This window comes from Saccoglossus kowalevskii, chromosome 5 (genome assembly GCF_978046115.1).
Source record: "Saccoglossus kowalevskii chromosome 5, keSacKowa6.1, whole genome shotgun sequence".
Taxonomy (NCBI): domain Eukaryota; kingdom Metazoa; phylum Hemichordata; class Enteropneusta; family Harrimaniidae; genus Saccoglossus; species Saccoglossus kowalevskii.
In genome coordinates, this window is record NC_140645.1 from 19573560 (window position 1) to 19592562 (window position 19003).

At 39.8% G+C, this 19003-nt stretch overlaps 1 protein-coding gene and 2 long non-coding RNA genes across 3 annotated transcripts; all 3 read left to right on the forward strand.

Moving 5' to 3' along the window:
- The first annotated feature begins 15 nt into the window (after positions 1–15).
- On the forward strand, positions 16–5848 carry LOC146745861 (uncharacterized). The gene is made up of 3 exons (XR_014929534.1): positions 16–70; positions 2691–2755; positions 5678–5848. It is a non-coding gene; the product is annotated as an uncharacterized LOC146745861 (long non-coding RNA).
- Positions 5849–6928: 1080 nt separating this feature from the next.
- On the forward strand, positions 6929–8243 carry LOC146745862 (uncharacterized). Its single transcript, XR_014929535.1, has 2 exons — positions 6929–7042; positions 7524–8243. It is a non-coding gene; the product is annotated as an uncharacterized LOC146745862 (long non-coding RNA).
- Positions 8244–8662: 419 nt separating this feature from the next.
- LOC100373096 (uncharacterized) lies at positions 8663–17675 on the forward strand. The gene is made up of 6 exons (XM_085499598.1): positions 8663–8752; positions 11397–11461; positions 15440–15610; positions 16184–16345; positions 16668–16805; positions 17294–17675. The coding sequence occupies exons 2-6, from the start codon at positions 11416–11418 to the stop codon at positions 17476–17478; spliced, it is 702 nt and encodes a 233-aa protein (XP_085355724.1). The 5' UTR covers positions 8663–8752; positions 11397–11415; the 3' UTR covers positions 17479–17675.
- The last annotated feature ends 1328 nt before the right edge of the window (positions 17676–19003 follow it).

Genomic DNA, 19003 nt, shown 5'->3' on the forward strand with positions numbered 1-19003 from the left:
CGGTGCTGGGTGCTCATACCTCACACATTCGCCTGTGAAAGATACATCTCCCCTAGATTTCCAACATAAGGTAAGATCATGTAGTAACTGTATAAGCCTGTAATACTATTGCAGTAGTAAAACAACGACCGTTGTCAAGGTTGGTAATTTGCCGACTGAAAGATAATGTTCGGGTGTGGTGTAAACAAGTAATATCATCGTAACATGTGACGATCATGTGTTAACTATGACTTGGGTCTTGTATGGAAATTTACAAATAAACGATCAGTCAAATACCATGTTATTGATATTGCACTACTTATACATGTATTCACCTCGAATTTTGTTCAGAGAGATCACACCCTTCTCTCTATGGAGAGACTACGCTCATACCATTGTGGAGGAAGTTTGACGCCGAACCTCCTGAGTATAATGATCTGTACGTGTAGCAACACGTGTTGGGGCCTTGTGGTGTTACGTGAAATACCAATAAGCTGTATTTGAGTACTGTCAAATACTTTATTTTCGCTTGCAACATGATCCAGTGAAAATAAAATCCAGCGAATATACCTTTTTTCCTATATTTTACATTCAACTCGTCAACAATCAATGAAAATAAATTCCATACAAAATACCCAAAAAATCTTTTCAGCGAAAATTAATTCCAGCTAAAATAAAGTATTTTACAGTAGAGGTTTTTGACTGTAATGCAGACTCGTGGTCAGGAAGCGCGGTCTTCGAATACGGCGCATGTTGAACTCCCTCGGAGACACCCAACTTAGGACTCAGACTCGTAATAGGTTATACATGTACTTGTCTGAGTTTAGGATGGTCGTTTCGTTTTGGCATTGTAATTTTTATTACATTGAACCTGTGAATTGTTTGTAGTCATTGAGCACATCTTCATTGTTTGTGTCGCCGTGACAACCTTCCAAAACAAGTGGCTCATTAACACACAAACATTCAAACAATTGTCTAAGGTGTATTGTGTATATTTTGATTTCGTGAATCAAATTACGAAAATGTGTGAGATGTCAAAAATAGGTTTTCCCGAGAAATTTAGCATAACGGTAAATCTATCATGATGGGCAAGGGGATTATAAAAACTTATTCTCCAGCATACTAGTATCGTGTTTTGAAACTTGAAATTAGCACCAAACTGTCATTCATGGCACTTCTGTGTTTGTCCGAGTGGTTACCATCACTGTCTTGTTATCTCCGAACATCTGTAATTGTTCAAATTGTAAAATATCAGTTATTCATTCCTGTTTGTCTTGGGAATGTTATCAGGCATTATGAACTATCGATTATTTCGCTGTTACATTACTTATCGTAATGGCGCTTCACTAAACTAAAAGTATTCTATACGGAGAGCTGATCATAGAGCACATCCGTCCAATCATGGATGTACTGATACATTCATGGTCCTATATAAGACTGCCACGTATTAAACTCACGTCTGCCAGGACATACTGGGTCTTCATTGTCAGACTGTCTTAGAGTATTTCTGAACCACGTTTCCTCAAAGGTGTTCCGTATATAAGCGTAGTCGCGCGCTGTCCCAAATACAGAGAGACGTCAAGACACAAAACTTTGTGAGAACCGATTACAAACAAGAAAAGGCGAACCACGTTCTCTCATAGGTGGTCCGTATCTAAGCGAAGTCGCGCGCTGTCCCAAATACAGAGAGACGTCAAGACACAAAACGTTGTCAGGACCAAATACAAACAAGAAAAGGCGATGTTTTTTTGGCATCATGAATATTCATATGACATGTATTATTTATCAAATTTCGTCAATTTTTGAATATTATACATACCTCATAAAAATTCTCTAGGTCAACTTGTAATAATAGTTTTAATAGAATTATTACAGAATTACAGCCGTAAAGTTTGATCAAGTTTCGTCAAATTTTGTCTAATCTACTTACCTCATGAATATTCTTGATACCGAAACTATAGAATAAATTGAATATATTCAATGATTTTTTCAGGGGTAAAAAAGAAACTTACTGGCGTCAAGTTTGTTCAAATTTTGTTGACCTTGACTAATCGCATGCCACATGAATATGCATGAGGCTGAATCTATCGAATAAATCGGATATATACACCTATGATTTTTCTAAGTTTCGTCACATTTTGAGTAAATATACTTTCGTCATGAATATTCAACTATCCAACAAATCAGATATAACCAAAACACCAAAGATGGGTGCCAAAACTGATTAAGTTTCATCAAACTTTGAGTGCTATACGTGACCAATCAGTCTTAATTATTCCCTAATATAATAAGGTTTCAATAAAATGATTAAAGCGGGAGGGTGGTCACCTGCGACGCGCGGAAATTGAGTCCCAAGCGACAATAACAGCACCTGCTAAAAACGCAAAGACTGTGCCATGCATTTCTTTGGGCTCTGTGCGCGCTGCGTGGAACGCCTGTCGAGCCGGTGAAAATTCGAGAAAACAACAGAAACTCAACTTTGAATTTATCCTGAACATCAGAATTCATATATGTTACACAAGTAGGGCTAATCTTGTTACACTGTTCAGGGGAGTCTCAACAACCATCCCAAAGTACCGTTTTCTGCGAATTGTTGGCCTTTGTTTTCACCGCGATGGTTGCCAGGCGGTGAAAATGCCCGGATGTCCGCCCCGAGGATATGTGCTTAATTTAGTAGTAGTTAATTTACAACAATGTTTATTTTTGATTAGGTCGATTCAGAGTAACACAATGGCATTCTTCGACGTAATATCTATGGTCACATTGTTCTCATTAGGTGAGTTGTTCTAAAAAGTCATATAATTATTTAATTTGTTGTGTTTCACTGTCTCCATGGGAGATTGTCTCCCAGAATGCATTGCACATGTGCGCACTAACATGCTCAGTAGTGTGTATTATTATGTATATAGAGCTTTTGTCAGGTATAAGTGCAAAAACAATTTACAGAAATAAATGTTCATTCAAGTACCTGTGGTAAAATTTGAAGTCGGCTTTTACTTGAAAAAAAGATTATACTAATAATAATACTGTAAATGTATTAATTATTCACTGTGTTTTAATTTCGCTGATAAGTAAAATTCGCTTGATTAAATTCACATGAGCATAAAAAACAACAACAACAGAACTCATTGTTTCTCAGCAAAATTCGTAAAGCCACGTGAAAAGACTCGGAAATCAAAATATTAAATGTCAGTGAAAATAAATGGTTTTACAGTAGCAGAAAGCAGCCTATGTATGAGTGCGTCATCTGAGCCATGACAGAATCTGCTCAGTGAGTGCATATTAAAGTACGCCCTCTTTTGCAATTCGTCCTTTATAAAGGATTCACCGGTGGGGGGGGGCGGCACGAGAGGGCGCCATCCGATCTGAATGGAATGTATCGACGTCAGTCGCCGTAGCCCATCGTCTAAGCAACAACGTCCCGTTTACGAAAAGATGAAATAATTTCAGTAATTTCTTGACAGAATAATCCTCAACAAAACTTAGAAACATTTCATAGACAAAATAGACAGGCTCCAAAATTATGTCTATTGCAAAACAATTCAACCGACAACCAGTTTGACGCCACAATTTCTAGCTTGAGCCCGAATTCTACGCGTGATTTTATTGCGTTCAAAACTGTTCCATTTCAGACTGCGCATGCACACAATGTGGTTTCTCGAAATGCATACATAGGCAACTTGTCACTGATAAAAGTTACCGAAAACATTTTGAGCAACTTTTCAGTACTTTGCCACTACTTTGCCGTACTTTTCAGTACTTTGCCACTACTTTGCCACTACTTTGCCGTACTTTGCCACTACTTTGCCCTACTTTGCCACTACTTTTCAGTACTTTGTTACTACTTTGCCGTACTTTGCCACTACTTTGCAGTACTTTGCCACTACTTTGCCGTACTTAGCCACTACTTTTCAGTACTTTGCCACTACTTTTCAGTACTTTGCCACTACTTTTCAGTACTTTGCCACTTCTTTGCCGTACTTTGCCACTACTTTGCCATTACTTTGCCACTACTTTGAAGTACTTTGCCACACTTTGCAACTAATTTGCTGTACTTTGCTACTATGTTGCCGTACTTTGATACTATTTTGCAATACTTTGCTGTACTTTGCCACTACTTTGCCGTACTTTGCCACTACTTTTCAGTACTTTGCCACTAATTTACAGTACTTTGCCACTACTTTGCAGTACATTGCCACAACTTTGCCGTACTTTGCCACTACTTTGCCGTACTTTGCCACTACTTTGCCGTACTTTGCCACTACTCTTCAGTACTTTGCCACTACTTTGCCGTACTTTGCCACTACTTTGCCGTACTTTGCCTCTACTTTGCCGTACTTTTCAGTTCTTTGCCACTACTTGGCAGTACTTTGCCACTACTTTGCCGTACTTTGCCACTACTTTGCCCTACTTTGCCACTACTTTGCCGTACTTTTAAGTTCTTTGCCACTACTTTGCCGTACTTTGCCGCTACTTTGCCACTACTTTGAAGTACTTTGCCACTACTTTGCCGTACTTTGCCACTACTTTGCAGTACTTTGCCACTACTTTGCCGTACGTTGAAGTACTTTGCCACTACTTTTTAGTACTTTGCCACTACTTTGCCGTACTTTGCCACTACTTTGCCGTACTTTGCCACTACTTTGCAGTACTTTGCCACACTTTGCAACTACTTTGCCGTACTTTGCCACTACTTTTCAGTACTTTGCCACTACTTTGCCGTACTTTGACACTATATTTCAGAACTTTGCCACTAATTGACAGTACTTTGCCACTACTTTGCAGTACATTGCCACTACTTTGCCGTACTTTGCCACTACTTTGCAGTTCTTTGCCACTACCTTGCCGTACTTTGCCACTACTCTTCAGTACTTTGCCACTACTTTGCCGTACTTTGCCACTACTTTGCCATACTTTTCAGTTCTTTGCCACTACTTGGCAGTACTTTGCCACTACTTTGCAGTACTTTGCCACTACTTTGCCGTACTTTGCCACTACCTTGCCGTACTTTGCCACTACTTTTCAGTACTTTGCCACTACTTTGCCCTACTTTGCCACTACTTTGCCATACTTTGCCTCTACTTTGCCGTACTTTTCAGTCTTTGCCACTACTTGGCAGCACTTTGCCACTACTTTGCCGTACTTTGCCGCTAGAGTGAAATATAAATGTGCTTCTGCATTCGCCATGAATTTCATAACTTGCTATGATCATGGTAAAGAGAAAACCTGTGCTTACTTTCAACAGTTAGCTGGAGTCTGATCGAAAACGTGTCTCAAAAAATACTTTTACATCATTTTCCCGATTATTTTTTCGCCTCGTAACGAATCAGTCAATTTAGAATTAACATGTATGTGCTATCGGAAAGCATTTTGGCACAATTTTACTGAAAAGACGAGTTTTTCATTGCACATGAATATTAATTTATGCAAATGAGACGATTATTTCAACCAATCGTGTCATGCAACGTCCCCCGGGATACACGAGGTTGCGTGTGTGTGCTACTTGTATGTTTGTGTGTGTGTGTGGGGGGGGGGGTCAATTTTTTTTTGACCGAAGCGGCCTCAACGTCGATCTACTTGAGTCCAGTTTTCAACTGGCCGAGGAGCACTCCCACCCAAAGACAATGTACCGGTGGGGATGTCAGTGCGTTGACAATCGGATAAACCTGCAATTAACTTGGCTATTCCTCTTTTACAGGATGTCTGATTCATGGTACTAGTGGCGATTTTGAATGTATAAAATGTGAATACGACGAGTCTTGGGCTAGTATTTTTTCAGACTACGACTGTGTCACTAACCCGGGGTCCATGGAGACGGCCACTTGTTCTACAACGTGCTATACGTGGGCATACTACAGTGAAGACCTGTGTAAGTAGGATAATCAGCGTGGTTTTCTCCTCGTTCCGCCGTAGGTGGCGCACTGCACTCACAGTTACTTTCAAATTTAACTTTGAATTCCTTGACCGTCAAAGCCATCAATTGCAATATTTGGATCAAGAATTATAGGTATCGAACAATTCCATCTATTGGCTACAACATTACCTCTCTCCACATACAGAAAACGTGCAAAATTTGACACCAAGCTGGTGACAGAAAAATTATTAAATTATTGAGTTTAAAGCGGGGGAATCGTCACCTGCGCGTGCGTCAGATGGTTATAGAGTGTCATTGTTTACGATCAAGCCTCTACCCATGAGCCTTTGTGCGTTTTTAGCATGCGTTGTTATCGTCGCTTGGGCTCAATTCCCGCGCATGTGCAGGTGACGACCCTTCCGCGTTAATATGTTTCCAATAAAGAGTGTTTTTTCCCCCAAATATGCTGTTCAATTAGTATTATTATCACGCCAACGTAAATTCCTTAACCCTGCCAGTGTTATGGTTGGCAAGTCCTTCTGTTTTCGTCCAACTTTATTTTCATTGTTTGTTTTTTATATACGTTAGTTGGTCAATATGATTTGAAGGTGGAACGAGGCTGTGCGTCTTTGGAACAGAACAGCACGTGGTCTGCTAACCAATGTGACGAGTACGATGACGTAGATTCCTCGGAGAGCGCCTATGTATGTACATGTGATTACGAGGACAGCTGTAATGCCGATGACTCGGGTAAGTGGAAATAAAATTGGGTATGGCAAATGAATATCAAACAAAGTGCTCACAGATTTACCATTCATTTAAAAACAACCTTCAAGGTATGTGGCTCATATATTCGGGCACAGTGGTGCCCTACGGTAATGCACCGAGAGTTGTTGAGTAAAGAAAAAAAACCCTTTGACACAGTGACATCAGTATGTAATGTTTTCATCCTACGCGCGCGTTCTACAAAACTTGTTACCACGAGATCTCGAGATCTCGCGTTATTATTTTGAAATCTCGTGACGAATCTGGCAAATAGTATGTCATTTCAATCGTTCCTCCTGTATTCTAGATTATCACCAGTGCTACTATGTGAAACGAAAGTCAACGACTACACATGTAAAAACGACTTAGTAAATAACCACGAGCCAATAGCGTGCCTCACTGGACATTCTGGATGTGGTACTAGAACTGTAGCCTACAACACATGTGAGTATCATCAACTTTTTGTTACTAATTCCCCACGCCAACCACCTGTCGCATTTAGATTTGTTCTTCTCTCTCTCTCCAACACTTTGTTCAATGTAGGGATTCAATGTCGCAGCTCGTGTTCGAATTTCACGTCAACAATTTACTGTACTGTGGGTCCATAGCTTTTCTTGTGTCGATTTTTAGTCTTTGTGATGGTATTACAATCATTTCTGATACATTTGGTATCATTAAATTTGCTATTTTCAGACCTTATGATTTTAATTGACACAGTGGAGCTATGGCTCCTCCCATAGACTTGAGTAACACAAACGTGTGACGCCAAATGACGTCGCAAATAAAAGTCGATACAGGTACACCATTTTCATATAGCACGCAACAGAAACGGAGTGGAAATAGTGTCGTTGTGATAAAATCCACATCAGTAACCTCAACAAATTTCGTCATAAAACAACTCTTGTCTTAACTTTTTTCGTAATAGGGCTGTTCACCGATGATGCCGAAAGATACTGTACTGACGAAGAAACTACCGACGCCGATGGTGATTGCACGACCGATAATTCGGGATTTGAGACCTGTCTCTACTACTGTTCCGGAAATGCATGCAATGACATTGAAAACATCGCCAGTAGATCCACTATCCCAACCACATTGATATTTACCTAGATTATAGCATCCCTTGTACCCTGGTGAAATCACTGCTAACCTGAGCGATAAGCGAGTAACCTTAGTCGCTCTCAACACACAGTAGCATAGAAAAGTCGCCTGGTTATTTCCCCCGATTATTTTGTACTTGTTAATTAGTTCGACTTGTATACAGTCTCTTTTTTAATTCTTGGTGATTTTTTTTCATTTAAATAAAATATTATGGGAGCGTGTAAACGGCGAAAGCCGGGTTACCGCCGCGAAAGCCTGCTTACCGAGAAATAAACAAAATAACCATAAACATCATGAATGTATATTTCGCAGTAACCCGGCGTTCGACATTTATATACTCTTATTAACATACAAATCATTATTGTATACTTTCGCACTTTTGTGGATTTGGCAATGGATTTCTCCCTGAGACTTGATACATTCTTTTTTTTATTCATAGTCAGGTTTTTCGTGCTGAACTTCATGCTCAAACCAAAACGAATGTTGCAATGAAGATAATGTCTGTAACTGTTCCAATAAAGTTGTATTGTATGCTTACGTGAAATTCTAACAGGGCTGCGCAGCGACCACCGCCCTTTAAAGTTGACGGGTCGAATTAACTTCGAAATGTATAGTCCTGTTACCAGTGTATCGTCGAAACAGTCTAAAATATTGAGGCTCCCATAATTACGGTTACTAACCAATCACGTAGCCTATCATAGTCACGTGAGGTACGCCTTATACCCATTGGTGGAATTTGTTGTGGACTATTCTATTCATACCAAGGGGTGTAAACCATAAATGAATTAATAACTGAAATTAATAACAGACTTCTCGGTGGTAGACAATTTGCTATGCTTATTTCAACCGCACATCATTGATTTAGTTAGTTCTGTTAGTATATCTAATAAATTGCAAGGTCTCAAAAGTATCTACATATCCATGCCCCCATCAAAACTAAAAAAAAGCTCATACAAGTACGATATGCCTTGGCCGTTCTCAGTCCGTGCTGGGTGCTCATACCTCACACATTCGCCTGTGAAAGATACATCTCCCCTAGATTTCCAACAAAAGGTAAGATCATGTAGTAACTGTATAAGCCTGTAATACTATTGCAACGACCGTTGTCAAGGTTGGTAATTTGTCGACTGAAAGATAATGTTCGGGTGTGGTGAAAAACAAGTAATATCATCGTAACATGACGATCATGTGTTAACTATGACTTGGGTCTTGTATGGAAATTTACAAATGAACGATCAGTCAAATACTATGTTACTGATATTGCACTACTTATACATGTATTCACCTCGAATTTTGTTCAGAGAGATCACACCCTTCTCTCTATGGAGAGACTACGCTCATACCATTGTGGAGGAAGTTTGACGCCGAACCTCCTGAGTATAATGATCTGTACGTGTAGCAACACGTGTTGGGGCCTTGTGATGTTACGTAAAATACCAATAATCTGTATTTGAGTACTGTAAAATACTTTATTTTCGCTTGCAATATGATTCAGTGAAAATAAAATCCAGCGAATATACCTTTTTTTCCTATATTTTACATTCAACTCGTCAACAATCAATGAAAATAAATTCCATACAAAATACCCAAAAAATCTTTTCAGCGAAAATTAATTCCAGCTAAAATAAAGTATTTTACTGTAGAGGTTTTTGACCGTAATGCAGACTCGAGGTCAGGAAGCGCGGTCTTCGAATACGGCGCATGTTGAACTCCCTCGGAGACACCCAACTTAGGACTCAGACTCGTAATAGGTTATACTTGTCTGAGTTTAGGATGGTCGTTTCGTTTTGGCATTGTAATTTTTATTACATTGAACCTGTGAATTGTTTGTAGTCATTGAGCACATCTTCATTGTTTGTGTCGCCGTGACAACCTTCCAAAACAAGTGGCTCATTAACACACAAACATTCAAACAATTGTCTAAGGTGTATTGTGTATATTTTGATTTCGTGAATCAAATTACGAAAATGTGTGAGATGTCAAAAATAGGTTTTCCCGAGAAATTTAGCATAACGGTAAATCTATCATGATGGGCAAGGGGATTATAAAAACTTATTCTCCAGCATACTAGTATCGTGTTTTGAAACTTGAAATTAGCACCAAACTGTCATTCATGGCACTTCTGTGTTTGTCCGAGTGGTTACCATCACTGTCTTGTTATCTCCGAACATCTGTAATTGTTCAAATTGTAAAATATCAGTTATTCATTCCTGTTTGTCTTGGGAATGTTATCAGGCATTATGAACTATCGATTATTTCGCTGTTACATTACTTGTCGTAATGGCGCTTCACTAAACTAAAAGTATTCTATACGGAGAGCTGATCATAGAGCACATCCGTCCAATCATGGATGTACTGATACATCCATGGTCCAATATAAGACTGCCACGTATTAAACTCATGTCTGCCAGGACATACTGGGTCTTCATTGTCAGACTGTCTTAGAGTATTTCTGAACCACGTTCCCTCAAAGGTGTTCCGTATCTAAGCGTAGTCGCGCGCTGTCCCAAATACAGAGAGACGTCAAGACACAAAACTTTGTGAGAACCGATTACAAACAAGAAAAGGCGAACCGCGTTCTCTCATAGGTGGTCCGTATCTAAGCGAAGTCGCGCGCTGTCCCAAATACAGAGAGACGTCAAGACACAAAACGTTGTCAGGACCAAATACAAACAAGAAAAGGCGATGTTTTTTTTGTTGGGGGGGGGGGGCGAGGTCGACACCCTCGTTTTTTTGGCATCATGAATATTCATATGACATGTATTATTTATCAAATTTCGTCAATTTTTGAATATTATACATACCTCATAAAAATTCTCTAGGTCAAAATGTAATAATAGTTTTAATAGAATTATTACAGAATTACAGCCGTAAAGTTTGATCAAGTTTCGTCAAATTTTGTCTACTCTACTTACCTCATGAATATTCTTGATACCGAAACTATAGAATAAATTGAATATATTCAATGATTTTTTCAGGGGTAAAAAAGAAACTTACTGGCGTCAAGTTTGTTCAAATTTTGTTGACCTTGACTAATCGCGTGCCACATGAATATGCATGAGGCTGAATCTATCGAATAAATGGGATATATACACCTATGATTATTTCTAAGTTTCGTCACATTTTGAGTAAATATACTTTCGTCATGAATATTCAACTATCCAACAAATCAGATATAACCAAAACACCAAAGATGGGTGCCAATACTGATTAAGTTTCATCAAACTTTGAGTGCTATACGTGACCAATCAGTCTTAATTATTCCCTAATATAATAAGGTTTCAATAAAATGATTAAAGCGGGAGGGTGGTCACCTGCGACGCGCGGAAATTGAGTCCCAAGCGACAATAACAGCACCTGCTAAAAACGCAAAGACTGTGCCATGCATTTCTTTGGGCTCTGTGCGCGCTGCGTGGAACGCCTGTCGAGCCGGTGAAAATTCAAGAAAACAACAGAAACTCAACTTTGAATTTATCCTGAACATCAGAATTCATATATGTTACACAAGTAGGGCTAATCTTGTTACACTGTTCAGGGGAGTCTCAACAACCATCCCAAAGTACCGTTTTCTGCGAATTGTTGGCCTTTGTTTTCACCGCGATGGTTGCCAGGCGGTGAAAATGCCCGGATGTCCGCCCCGAGGATATGTGCTTAATTTAGTAGTAGTTAATTTATAACAATGTTTATTTTTGATTAGGTCGATTCAGAGTAACACAATGGCATTCTTCGACGTAATATCTATGGTCACATTGTTCTCATTAGGTGAGTTGTTCTAAAAAGTCATATAATTATTTAATTTGTTGTGTTTCACTGTCTCCATGAGAGATTGTCTCCCAGAATGCATTGCACATATGCGCACTAACATGCTCAGTAGTGTGTATTATTATGTATATAGAGCTTTTGTCAGGTATAAGTGCAAAAACAATTTACAGAAATAAATGTTCATTCAAGTACCTGTGGTAAAATTTGAAGTCGGCTTTTACTTGAAAAAAAGATTATACTAATAATAATACTGTAAATGTATTAATTATTCACTGTGTTTTAATTTCGCTGATAAGTAAAATTCGCTTGATTAAATTCACGTGAGCATAAAAAACAACAACAACAGAACTCATTGTTTCTCAGCAAAATTCGTAAAGCCACGTGAAAAGACTCGGAAATCAAAATGTTAAATGTCAGTGAAAATAAATGGTTTTACAGTAGCAGAGAGCAGCCCATCGTCTAAGCAACAACGTTCCGTTTACGAAAAGATGGAATAATTTCAGTAATTTCTTGACAGAATAATCCTCAACAAAACTTAGAAACATTTCATAGACAAAATAGACAGGCTCCAAAATTATGTCTATTGCAAAACAATTCAACCGACAACCAGTTTGACGCCACAATTTCTAGCTTGAGCCCGAATTCTACGCGTGATTTTATTGCGTTCAAAACTGTTCCATTTCAGACTGCGCATGCACACAATGTGGTTTCTCGAAATGCATACATAGGCAACTTGTCACTGATAAAAGTCACCGAAAACATTTTGAGCAACTTTTCAGTACTTTGCCTCTACTTTGCCGTACTTTTCAGTACTTTGCCACTACTTTGCCACTACTTTGCCGTACTTTGCCACTACTTTGCCGTACTTTGCCACTACTTTTCAGTACTTTGTTACTACTTTGCCGTACTTTGCCACTACTTTGCAGTACTTTGCCACTACTTTGCCGTACTTTGCCACTACTTTTCAGTACTTTGCCACTACTTTTCAGTACTTTGCCACTACTTTTCAGTACTTTGCCACTTCTTTGCCGTACTTTGCCGCTACTTTGCCGTACTTTGCCACTACTTTGAAGTACTTTGCCACACTTTGCCATTACTTTGCAGTACTTTGCCACTACTTTGAAGTACTTTGCCACACTTTGCAACTACTTTGCTGTACTTTGCTACTATGTTGCCGTACTTTGATACTATTTTGCAATACTTTGCCGTACTTTGCCACTACTTTGCCGTACTTTGCCACTACTTTGCCGTACTTTGCCACTACTTTGCCGTACTTTGCCACAACTTTGCCGTACTTTGCCACTACTCTTCAGTACTTTGCCACTACTTTGCCGTACTTTGCCACTACTTTGCCGTACTTTGCCTCTACTTTGCAGTACTTTGCCACTACTTTGCCGTACTTTTCCACTACTTTTCTGTACTTTGCCACTAATTTACAGTACTTTGCCACTACTTTGCAGTACATTGCCACAACTTTGCCGTACTTTGCCACTACTTTGCCGTACTTTGCCACAACTTTGCCGTACTTTGCCACTACTCTTCAGTACTTTGCCACTACTTTGCCGTACTTTGCCACTACTTTGCCGTACTTTGCCTCTACTTTGCAGTACTTTGCCACTACTTTGCCGTACTTTGCTACTACTTTGCCCTACTTTGCCACTACATTGCCCTACTTTGCCCTACTTTGCCAATACTTTGCCGTACTTTGCCGTACTTTGCCACTACTTTTCAGTACTTTGCCAATACTTTGCCGTACTTTGCCACTGTTTTGCCGTACTTTGCCGCTACTTTGCCGCTACTTTGCCACTACTTTGAAGTACTTTGCCACTACTTTGCCGTACTTTGCCACTACTTTGCAGTACTTTGCCACTACTTTGCCGTACGTTGAAGTACTTTGCCACTACTTTTCAGTACTTTGCCACTACTTGGCAGTACTTTGCTACTACTTTGCAGTACTTTGCCACTACTTTGCCGTACTTTGCCACTACTTTGCCGTACTTTGCCGTACTTTGCCACTACTTTTCAGTACTTTGCCAATACTTTGCCGGTACTTTGCCACTATTTTGCCGTACTTTGCCGCTACTTTGCCAGTACTTTGCCACTACTTTGAAGTACTTTGCCACTACTTTGCCGTACTTTGCCACTACTTTGCCGTACTTTGCCACTACTTTGCCGTACTTTGCCTCTACTTTGCCGTACTTTTCAGTTCTTTGCCACTACTTGGCAGTACTTTGCCACTTCTTTGCAGTACTTTGCCACTACTTTGCCGTACTTTGCCACTACTTTGCCCTACTTTGCCACTACTTTGCCCTACTTTGCCGTACTTTGCCGTACTTTGCCACTACTTTTCAGTACTTTGCTAATACTTTGCCGTACTTTGCCACTATTTTGCCGTACTTTGCCGCTACTTTGCCACTACTTTGAAGTACTTTGCCACTACTTTGCCGTACTTTGCCACTACTTTGCAGTACTTTGCCACTACTTTGCCGTACGTTGAAGTACTTGCCACTACTTTTCAGTACTTTGCCACTACTTTGCCGTACTTTGCCACTACTTTGCCTTACTTTGCCACTACTTTGCAGTACTTTGCCACACTTTGCAACTACTTTGCCGTACTTTGTCACTACTTTTCAGTACTTTGCCACTACTTTGCCGTACTTTGACACTATATTTCAGAACTTTGCCACTACTTTGCAGTACTTTGCCCTACTTTGCCGTACTTTGCCACTATTTTGCCGTACTTTGCCGCTACTTTGCCACTACTTTGAAGTACTTTGCCACTACTTTGCCGTACTTTGCCACTACTTTGCAGTACTTTGCCACTACTTTGCCGTACGTTGAAGTACTTGCCACTACTTTTCAGTACTTTGCCACTACTTTGCCGTACTTTGCCACTACTTTGCCTTACTTTGCCACTACTTTGCAGTACTTTGCCACACTTTGCAACTACTTTGCCGTACTTTGTCACTACTTTTCAGTACTTTGCCACTACTTTGCCGTACTTTGACACTATATTTCAGAACTTTGCCACTAATTTGCAGTACTTTGCCACTACTTTGCAGTACATTGCCACTACTTTGCCGTACTTTGCCACTACCTTGCCGTACTTTGCCACTACTCTTCAGTACTTTGCCACTACTTTGCCGTACTTTGCCACTACTTTGCCGTACTTTGCCTCTACTTTGCCGTACTTTTCAGTTCTTTGCCACTACTTGGCAGTACATTGCCACTACTTTGCAGTACTTTGCCACTACTTTGCCGTACTTTGCCACTACTTTTCAGTACTTTGCCACTACTTTGCCCTACTTTGCCACTACTTTGCCCTACTTTGCCACTACTTTGCCATACTTTGCCTCTACTTTGCCGTACTTTTCAGTTCTTTGCCACTACTTGGCAGTACTTTGCCACTACTTTGCCGTACTTTGCCGCTAGAGTGAAATATAAATGTGCTTCTGCATTCGCCATGAATTTCATAACTTGCTATGATCATGGTAAAGAGAAAACCTGTACTTACTTTCAACAGTTAGCTGGAGTCTGATCGAAAACGTGTCTCAAAAAATACTTTTACATCATTTTCCCGATTATTTTTTCGGCTCGTAACGAATCAGTCAATTTAGAATTAACATGTATGTGCTATCGGAAAGCATTTTGGCACAATTTTACTAAAAAGACGAGTTTTTCATTGCACATGAATATTAATTTATGCAAATGAGACGATTATTTCAACCAATCGTGTCATGCAACTTCCCCCGGGATACACGAGGTTGCGTGTGTGTGCTACTTGTATGTTTGTGTGTGTGTGTGTGGGGGGGGGGGTCAATTTTTTTTTGACCGAAGCGGCCTCAACGTCGATCTACTTGAGTCCAGTTTTCAACTGGCCGAGGAGCACTCCCACCCAAAGACAATGTACCGGTGGGGATGTCAGTGCGTTGACAATCGGATAAACCTGCAATTAACTTGGCTATTCCTCTTTTACAGGATGTCTGATTCATGGTACTAGTGGCGATTTTGAATGTATAAAATGTGAATACGACGAGTCTTGGGCTAGTATTTTTTCAGACTACGACTGTGTCACTAACCCGGGGTCCATGGAGACGGCCACTTGTTCTACAACGTGCTATACGTGGGCATACTACAGTGAAGACCTGTGTAAGTAGGATAATCAGCGTGGTTTTCTCCTCGTTCCGCCGTAGGTGGCGCACTGCACTCACAGTTACTTTCAAATTTAACTTTGAATTCCTTGACCGTCAAAGCCATCAATTGCAATATTTGGATCAAGAATTATAGGTATCGAACAATTCCATCTATTGGCTAGAACATTACCTCTCTCCACATACAGAAAACGTGCAAAATTTGACACCAAGCTGGTGACAGAAAAATTATTAAATTATTGAGTTTAAAGCGGGGGAATCGTCACCTGCGCGTGCGTCAGATGGTTATAGAGTGTCATTGTTTACGATCAAGCCTCTACCCATGAGCCTTTGTGCGTTTTTAGCATGCGTTGTTATCGTCGCTTGGGCTCAATTCCCGCGCATGTGCAGGTGACGACCCTTCCGCGTTAATATGTTTCCAATAAAGAGTGTTTATTCCCCAAAATATGCTGTTCAATTAGTATTATTATCACGCCAACGTAAATTCCTTAACCCTGCCAGTGTTATGGTTGGCAAGTCCTTCTGTTTTCGTCCAACTTTATTTTCATTGTTTGTTTTTTATATACGTTAGTTGGTCAGTATGATTTGAAGGTGGAACGAGGCTGTGCGTCTTTGGAACAGAACAGCACGTGGTCTGCTAACCAATGTGACGAGTACGATGACGTAGATTCCTCGGAGAGCGCCTATGTATGTACATGTGATTACGAGGACAGCTGTAATGCCGATGACTCGGGTAAGTGGAAATAAAATTGGGTATGGCAAATGAATATCAAACAAAGTGCTCACAGATTTACCATTCATTTAAAAACAACCTTCAAGGTATGTGGCTCATATATTCGGGCACAGTGGCGCCCTACGGTAATGCACCGAGAGTTGTTGAGTAAAGAAAAAAAACCCTTTGACACAGTGACGTCAGTATGTAATGTTTTCATCCTACGCGCGCGTTCTACAAAACTTGTTACCACGAGATCTCGAGATCTCGCGTTATTATTTTGAAATCTCGTGACGAATCTGGCAAATAGTATGTCATTTCAATCGTTCCTCCTGTATTCTAGATTATCACCAGTGCTACTACTGTGAAACGAAAGTCAACGACTACACATGTAAAAACGACTTAGTAAATAACCACGAGCCAATAGCGTGCCTCACTGGACATTCTGGATGTGGTACTAGAACTGTAGCCTACAACACATGTGAGTATCATCAACTTTTTGTTACTAATTCCCCACGCCAACCACCTGTCGCATTTAGATTTGTTCTTCTCTCTCTCTCTCTCTCCAACACTTTGTTCAATGTAGGGGTTCAATGTCGCAGCTCGTGTTCGAATTTCACGTCAACAATTTACTGTACTGTGGGTCCATAGCTTTTCTTGTGTCGATTTTTAGTCTTTGTGATGGTATTACAATCATTTCTGATACATTTGGTATCATTAAATTTGCTATTTTCAGACCTTATGATTTTAATTGACACAGTGGAGCTATGGCTCCTCCCATAGACTTGAGTAACACAAACGTGTGACGCCAAATGACGTCGCAAATAAAAGTCGATACAGGTACACCATTTTCATATAGCACGCAACAGAAACGGAGTGGAAATAGTGTCATTGTGATAAAATCCACATCAGTAACCTCAACAAATTTCGTCATAAAACAACTCTTGTCTTAACTTTTTTTCATAATAGGGCTGTTCACCGATGATGCCGAAAGATACTGTACTGACGAAGAAACTACCGACGCCGATGGTGATTGCACGACCGATAATTCGGGATTTGAGACCTGTCTCTACTACTGTTCCGGAAATGCATGCAATGACATTGAAAACATCGCCAGTAGATCCACTATCCCAACCACATTGATATTTACCTAGATTATAGCATCCCTTGTACCCTGGTGAAACCACTGCTAACCTGAGCGATAAGCGAGTAACCTTAGTCGCTCTCAACACACAGTAGCATAGAAAAGTCGCCTGGTTATTTCCCCCGATTATTTTGTACTTGTTAATTAGTTCGACTTGTATACAGTCTCTTTTTTAATTCTTGGTGATTTTTTTTCATTTAAATAAAATATTATGGGAGCGTATAAACGGCGAAAGCCGGGTTACCGCCGCGAAAGCCTGCTTACCGAGAAATAAACAAAATAACCATAAACATCATGAATGTATATTTCGCAGTAACCCGGCGTTCGACATTTATATACTCTCATTAACATACAAATCATTATTTTATACTTTCGCACTTTTGTGGATTTGGCAATGGATTTCTCCCTGAGACTTGATACATTCTTTTTTTTTATTCATAGTCAGGTTTTTCATGCTCAAACCAAAACGAATGTTGCAATGAAGATAATGTCTGTAACTGTTCCAATAAAGTTGTATTGTATGCTTACGTGAAATTCTAACAGGGCTGCGCAGCGACCACCGCCCTTTAAAGTTGACGGGTCGAATTAACTTCGAAATGTATAGTCCTGTTACCAGTGTATCGTCGAAACAGTCTAAAATATTGAGGCTCCCATAATTACGGTTACTAACCAATCACGTAGCCTATCATAGTCACGTGAGGTACGCCTTATACCCATTGGTGGAATTTGTTGTGGACTATTCTATTCATACCAAGGGGTGTAAACCATAAATGAATTAATAACTGAAATTAATAACAGACTTCTCGGTGGTAGACAATTTGCTATGCTTATTTCAACCGCACATCATTGATTTAGTTAGTTCTGTTAGTATATCTAATAAATTGCAAGGTCTCAAAAGTATCTACATATCCATGCCCCCATCAAAACTAAAAAAAAGCTCATACAAGTACGATATGCCTTGGCCGTTCTCAGTCCGTGCTGGGTGGCCTGTGAAAGATACATCTCCCCTAGATTTCCAACATAAGGTAAGATCATGTAGTAACTGTATAAGCCTGTAATACTATTGCAGTAGTAAAGTAACGACCGTTGTCAAGGTTGGTAATTTGTCGACTGAAAGATAATGTTCGGGTGTGGTGAAAAACAAGTAATATCATCGTAACATGACGATCATGTGTTAACTATGACTTGGGTCTTGTATGGAAATTTACAAATGAACGATCAGTCAAATACTATGTTACTGATATTGCACTACTTATACATGTATTCACCTCGAATTTTGTTCAGAGAGATCACACCCTTCTCTCTATTGAGAGACTACGCTCATACCATTGTGGAGGAAGTTTGACGCCGAACCTCCTGAGTATAATCTGTACGTGTAGCAACATGTGTTGGGGCCTTGTGGTGTTACGTGAAATACCAATAATCTGTATTTGAGTACTGTAAAATACTTTATTTTCGCTTGCAAATGATTCAGTGAAAATAAAATCCAGCGAATATACCTTTTTTTCCTATATTTTACATTCAACTCGTCAACA